This window comes from Ischnura elegans, chromosome 11, assembly GCF_921293095.1.
Source record: "Ischnura elegans chromosome 11, ioIscEleg1.1, whole genome shotgun sequence".
Lineage (NCBI taxonomy): Eukaryota > Metazoa > Arthropoda > Insecta > Odonata > Coenagrionidae > Ischnura > Ischnura elegans.
This window is the reverse complement of record NC_060256.1, coordinates 59,748,691-59,756,482: the sequence shown is the minus strand read 5'-3', so window position 1 is coordinate 59,756,482 and position 7,792 is coordinate 59,748,691. Positions and strand designations below refer to the sequence as shown.

General features: G+C 33.6%; 1 protein-coding gene across 2 annotated transcripts in view; it reads right to left on the bottom strand.

Moving 5' to 3' along the window:
* Window positions 1–7,792, bottom strand: part of LOC124168209 (ralA-binding protein 1) — a 35,056-nt gene that overhangs the window by 2,435 nt on the left and 24,829 nt on the right. For both annotated transcript variants that reach the window (XM_046546340.1, XM_046546341.1), the window contains one exon: window positions 6,703–6,802. In XM_046546340.1, the coding sequence (XP_046402296.1) occupies window positions 6,703–6,802 (100 nt within the window). The remainder of the gene's footprint in view (window positions 1–6,702; window positions 6,803–7,792) is intronic.

Below are 7,792 nucleotides of genomic sequence, written 5' to 3'. Positions count from 1 at the left end.
TAAAACGGAAATAGGTGTTCCTTCTGATTAAATTTTTCCCTATCACGTTACATATTTCTTTTTCTGCAACCATATTTTTTTCTATTGCATGGGTTTCCCTTGCTATTTGGTATGAATTTTTAAAAACTCAATATTGTGTATGCATGTCTTTCAATAGATTCTTAGTTTCTTTTTTCTACATTCTTTCAAACCCATTCTTTATACATCTTACTAAGTGTATATCAAATCATTCCGACAAAATTATCCAATTTATAAGCATTTTTCACAACCTTGCAACAAAGTATGAAGGTATGAAGTTTGTTGCCTCTTTCAAAGTTTTCCTTCATGTTTAAGATGTCTTTATTTAATACAGCCACAGAAATTCATTACTTGATGCATCTCTAATGATACAGATTTTGCCGTCATTCATAAACTTCCTTATCTCATCATCTACCATTAAACATCATGAAAACAATCTGCCGAGATAACAAAAAATTGCCTAATTTCCATTTGTTCATGTGATAACATATATTATGTTGAATGTTATGAATAATTTTTAAATAGCAATTTATAGTTGCTATTATGTGTGTGATCGCGTAAAAATAATGAACTATGTTAGGGGCAGTTATGTGTGTACACTATATATTTCTCACTTCAATAACAATTTTATCATCATTCATTGATGGTCAAATATTATTTATACAACTTCAAATTAAATTAAAATCATTTAGAAGAGCCCGAATATTATGGGAATTTCCCCAGGAGAAAACTCAATTCTAAATTTCTGTGTACAAGAGATTGAAATAGGGAAAACGTATAAATGGGAACAACTTCAACAAGTATTCATTCATTGCCCATAGCACCAGCTTTTTCTACATAATTTATGATTTTTCTGGTTCTGTATGGTAATGTATTTAGTCCCCTGAAGATTAAAAGAATTCTCATACATAGCTTATAAACAATTCGGATACATATAACTAATATATGCAATAAGGGATTCCTTAACCAACCACAATGATGTTTACCTATGAATTAGTAAAAAATTATAAATTCAACAAAAGAAAGTGCCATCAAATTAAACAGAGGAAGTTTTCATCTCATTTCACTAAGGTTCATAATAGTCAAATTAAGAAATAAATTTATAGGAGAAACTCCTGAAGTGAGAGTTATTGCCCCTTCAGGTTTGTGGTTAAGCCTTAAGTGTTGTTTTCTTTAGTCTGGAGGGGACAAAAGAACAAAGGAGAGATCTGATTTACCCTATACACATGGTTGAAGGTATTTGTACAGCCAGTGTGTCTGAACCACTTTTTCATACCAAAAATAACAATAGAAAAGAGAAAGTAAAATATTAATAATTTGTAAGTAAAACTAATATGCATTTTCCCATGCATTCCAATCCATTATTACATATTTTAATGTATGAGAAACACAATAATGATATTTTAATGCCAAATTTTACAGGAAGATAATTACATAAGTACATATTTGTAAAATATGTATATGATATTTAATATCCTATACAGCTGAGATAATTCAACTCATAGGAAAAAAACAATTTATGCTCTGTCAATACAAGGAACTACATAAATTCCTTATAGAATTTATAAAAAAATTACAATAAATATGTAAATTTTATAAGTTTCATTTTTTCTTCATGATAGCTAATTTTTTGGCTGTTAAAGAATGAGGCACATGATAAGGATGAATTAATTTAAGCAGGGGAAAGAGACATAAAGTGTTCCAGAAATATAGAAGAGGATGTGGTATACTAGACCAAAAATGACTAACTTCATGAATGTATGACTGCCATTTTAGCCCTGCCAAAATAGTATGATCATGGAAAGTTAAGTGCTATTATGAAATAAATTTACCTATTTTTTACTCAAAACATACAGGTATTCCTCTGTTAAATTTGGCAGTTTTTCAATAGAAAGATCACTCAGAAGTTCAGTAATGCACAGAGGTAGTTGTGCAAGGGAAACAATATTTCGATTTCAATCATCCAAAACAGTATCTCAAAAGCTGTTAAAAATATTTTTTAAATACATATTTTTCCTTGCATATACTCAGTGAATGGTTTCTTTCAGTCATCATCCATCTTATTGGACATCATTTTGTTCATACCCCAAATGGCTTCCCCAGATTTGCTGTAGTAGAGTAGCCAGATGGGGCATAAATAAACTGTCCAAGAAGATGGATAGACTTCAAAGTAGTTGACACAGAAATTTGATACTAACTCATCCTGGAATCAAAAATTTACATTAAAAGAAGCATCTGATGTGAATCCTCAAATTTTAATATTTAATCAAAACAAATTTTCCAATTCCAAATGTTATATGGAAACAAATAAAAGTCCAAAAATTAAGTCCAATAAGCCATACCTTAGTTAGCATATTTCTGATTAGTAATTTTATGAGATACTGTGAGAAGAAAGAACAGATTAGAATTTGGACTACATTTATTTTATTATTAGGATACCACTATTTTTGGCACTACCTTTCCAATCAAATTCATAGTTTCAAGCCACTTGGTAACAATTTGTTCCTCTCATTTTGGAAAAGATACTGCCTTGGAACTTATACATGAAAAGAATATGACTTCAATTTTTTCATGCAGAACTGTCAAGTGGGTAAATAACTCTATCACATACCCACATTATCAACCAATAGAACCCAAGAAAGTTCCCCTCCAAACAGAATTTTTAAGCAAATGATTTCAAGAAATATTTCCAGTAATAGCTAATTTTAATGATAAAAATTTCACAGTGCCAACTACAAATTCATGGCTTTTAATAGAAACAAATGCAATCATTTGGAAATATGCTTTGCAATTTCTAAGAAACTTCAAAAACTCCCCTTGGCTGTTAAAGAATGAGGCACATGATAAGGATGAATTAATTTCATGTTTAGACGCAATTTTGAATATGGCTAACACTTATAGGAATGAGACTATTGAGCTAAATGAGGCATGATTTTATGAACACATATATGATTTGTACCGCTAGCAATATTTAAACACACTGCCACATGATTAAGGAAATGTATATATGAAGGCCATGAGAAATATCACAGAACGAAATTCTATAAATAAGATGGTAGATGTCTACACATGAATTCCTACTTGCTACATGTTTTTAAAAGAAATAATTTTGGAATAGCTATACATATTTTGTAGGAAAAATCGGTGTGGTGTTCATATCAACTGTACCATTTAAAACTTGATAACTTATTCATAATTTTCACATAAATTAATGTGCGTACGACAAGATTACAATATCATGATCCTCTCAATTACTTACAGTAACGTGAACTTCCAGATGTGATCATTTAAGCCCCATACCTATTTCTTACAAACTCTTTTTCTCTTCACATATCAATTTTGAAATCACTGATTAGACACAGGAGAAAAAAGGAATGGCATGAACCGAAAACACCTTAAATCTTCATAAGAAAACAAAGCATAATTTAAGGATAACAGCCTTACCCTTTCTTGAGCTACGAAGATGAAGGGCTAAGGAATAGAATAATATAAAATATATGGGTGATAATTCAAGTATTTCAGTGGTTGTAGTATACTCGGTCTTTTACAAAATAATGACATAAGACTACCTATATCTACAAGTAAAACATAGCATACTGCAACTAAAATACATATTTAAAACTGAGCAAAGTTGCTGAGTAACAGTAGAAAATTCATTCACCAATAATTGGGAGGAATTTGTGTAAAATGATTGTGGTAAGTTTTTCCACGACATTTAATCCTATAAATTGACTGTATTTACAAATGTATGACTGTGCCAATTAAAACTTTGAAACACCAATGAATGCAAAAATTATTTCCACCATTACAACCTTAACAAGAATGAAGGTTAAAAGGTTAAATTAAAAATAAATTCACTTCATGCATTACAAATTGACACGTAATTACAGACCATAGTCACTGCAAATTCAACATACAGGTGTCATAATCAAAGACAACAGTGTTGAAACTATGGTCAGTGGTAAAGTGTCCGTGGGGAGGGTACCAAGAGAATCCTCCTTTGTATATCGAGGTCCTACAAAATAAAACTGCCAACTTTAAACAGTGTTATAATTATAAATATGGACTAAGTTCATAATAATAGCTAATCCTGACTCCTACTCATCTGGACTGTCACAACTATGTGACTTTCTCCCATTGTATTTCATACAGTAGGTACACTCTTTTAAAATTGCTCTAACATGGGTCAACTATCTTTCTGGTCATAAACTGAAGCAAAATAAGGTTCCAAACAAAATGCACAATTTAAGAAGAGAGGTCAAACCTAAACTACTCCAAACTACAGTTCATATCCACCAGGCTAGTTCTTTTTTGGATCAATGTAATGGAAAAAGCTTTAACAAGCCAGAAGGGAATAGCACATGAATTTAAGTGGTTCTGTACATCAGACTGACATGGACACAACAACAGAAATAAATTATTTTGTTTTACATAATAACAAGTAGTGATGGGTCGATTCCAAAATTTTATCGATTCCGATCCCGATTCCGATTCTGACATTTCGATTCCGATTCTACCGATACCGATTCCATCGATTCTGATGCCATAGGCTCCAAGAAAAATATCACTTAATTCCAGGCAACAAGAAAACCACTTTAAAAAATATTACTCTGTGAAAGAGTCAGTTGACAAAAGCATCTTTCAAATAATTACTATGTAATTAAAATATAATAGCTAAATTTCAAAACAGAATATACCTGAGTACAGAAATTTTCATAGCTGTAATAAAGATTACATACTACGTATATGAATCTATGTAATATTTGGCCCTTTCAAATTCTCAAGCAGAAAAACCAATTATTCTACATGCTCAGCCAGCAGGTTTTGATGTCTCCATGTTATAGTATTACTGCCTGCAGAAAATTGCCTTTTGCTACACATGTGTGTTATTGGGCATGTACTTTCCCACCAAAATTGCAAGATTTCGGAAACTTTGGAATTTTTATTAAAAATTATATCAACGATTTTTTGGATCTTGAATCTTCATGGAATTCAAGTGGTCGAAGCGAACAACTATAGAACTAAACTTTAGTTTTGTAGAGCCAAAAAAAATGCTATACTTCTCACGTCATTTAATCAACCTTAAAATCTCTTGCTTTAAGTTCAAGAAAGAAACTAAACGCTACAAATGAATATCACATCGGACGGTCGTAGTAATAAAAAAGGCTAAAAGAGCCTTGTGGTGTGAAAACTCCCCCTACCGCCCGACTCACCTCGGCGAAGGTGGAAAGGGAAAAAGGGTATCGGTTGTTGTCTTTCACGGAAATAGTTCTTTTTTCTCTCTCTTAAGCATGCTGACTTAATTTCTTCACTTTACTTCAATACCCGAGGCATATTTCTTATGCGTGGGATGGTTCCAAAAAATATCCAATCCTTTTAGTATTTTCACTCGAGTAATGCGCTAAATGGTCAAGTCGATCTATACATCGAACATCCTATCGTCGAACATCCTCAGTTTAGTGTTTTAAGTCAATGAAGACGATTATCTATGCTTTAAATGACGATTTTCAAGACTAATGTTTTAAAAAACTTGAAAAATCGGCCTGTTACCGAGCCTTAAAGTTCCGCAGCGTGTAGCTCAGCATTGACGCGCGATTGAAAAATCGCTCTTATTTCCTTCTTCGCAAACTTTTTTTTCAAGATTTCTTATTAGTACTCTTTAGAAATCTCAACTTTATATTGTGGTTAAAATTTTCCGAGTTATATTTTTCGTAAACGAAAGATAATGTCTACTTTATGTCAAATTTCACGTGAAAAACGGGTCGGCCATTTTGCGTTGTAAAACCCGACAGATGAGAGCCAAAATCTTCGAAAGTCATTGAAAGTATAGGCAAAGCACCAGATCAAAGGAATATTGCGTTTTATATTCCATAAAACTCACACCAACGCAAAACCACTTGGATAAATTCAAAGATTTTTTGAGGAAAAACGATATCTCGCGTGGCATTGAAAAATTGGTCATCCTTGGGCCTCTGTATCTCACTAAAGGTTCGTATTTATGTGAAATGGCATATAAAGCAATATTTGGTAATGATTTATGAGTATTTACGCTGAGTTTCAAGTCTCTATCCCCAAAAAGGTCATTTTGGACTTTATTCCAGCTTTTTCCGATTTCAGACTAGTGTGCGCCGGGTAGGAAGACGATCGGCCGCTGCGGCTGGCGTAAAGGTATTCGGCGCCCACGTCGACAACTATAGTGTATTCGGCAAGCTGAAACTACCAGGCCAAGGCATTAGAATGACTTATCGGCTTTAAAAACTGCATTATTACATGAGTTTCATGATAGCGCTTCCTATCGCCAGATTGCTGGACCTACTAGCCTCGAAAGCACTGTAACCTTAACTACTCGACTCGACATTCGTAATGCGACTCGGAATGCTCGAGTCGAGTACCAACTACTCGATCGACTTGAATTTTCGAGTACTCGCACATCCCAAGAAGATATGTGTTTTGTTATTACGATTACGTGGCGCGAAAATTCAAATGACTGTTGGAAACGCGGTCGTTTATTTTGTTGTTTGAAGTACTACTGGAATCGGAATCGATTTTTCGCCTTGGCAAGTACTCGTTTTCGATTCCGGTTCTTGGCCGAGAATCGAGGAATCGAAGAATCGAGGAATCGAACCGACCCATCACTAATAACAAGGTTAAATTGAGAATTGTCATAAAAGTCAAAGAACTTACCTCCAATGCTTCATTTTCTTTTTTCATTTGATTAAGTGATTCCTCCATTTTTGTGGCATCATCTTCTTTGCCAGAGCCATCTTTATTGACTGTCCCCTCACTACAATGGCAAATATTAATGGAAATTTTATGAAAACATGCAACAGCAGCTAAGTAAAAATTAAAGAAAAAATTACCATCAAATAGTGGCTCCTAATTTTTTAGTTAGAGTTTGAGTGTTATTTTTTACAAACAATACATACATATTCACATAAATGTTCATTAAGGGGCTCAGAAAACAGGAGGTATGAAAAATACTTGCATGTGTATTTCTTTCCTCACATTTCATGGCTAATAGAACAATAAAAGCCAAAAATATACATATAAACATATTATGTACAAGGAAACCATGAAGCATTTACCACATTAACTTTGCTCTGCTCTATATGTCACTGAATGTATGCTGAATCATCTCATAAGTAATCATCAACCACTTAAAGCCTCAAAATTTTAATTTCTTTTTCCCAACCGGCTCATCTCTGCCCCTTACCTTTTTCCAATTCTCAATGTAACAAGTCAATACAGTACAACAACAATCCATTACAACAAGTACGGTCTATGGGGAGGGTATCATTATAGCGAGTGATATATTTGTGTTGGATGTGGAAAAGCATAGGGTAATCATTCATCGGTAACATGTGCTCATGTTTGCACTAGCTCTACATATACAAAGTTCGTTTCTGCGAGGATGTTATCCGTGATGTAAACGATCAGAATAACCCCCACGCTAAACTTCGACAGCATGGTTGTGAGCTTTTTACAGAGAGATTTCCCCACGATAAGTCATCATTGGGGAAGAAAATTGAAACCAAGTCGTGGATTATGGTCCCTCGTTCATTTCCGCAATTTTGACTTCACTCCTGACTGGTCCGAAAAGAAATTCTCATAGCAAACGTAGTGCCTATGGACCAGTGCTCTGGAGCACTTCTATCTGTAGCATCTGGTAGCGAATGTAGTGTGTTTTGGACTGCACCCATGGCATTTGAATCAACACATCAGTGTAAATGGAAAGTACTTCAAAGGTTACTTCCGTTTGTAACACAAAAAATTA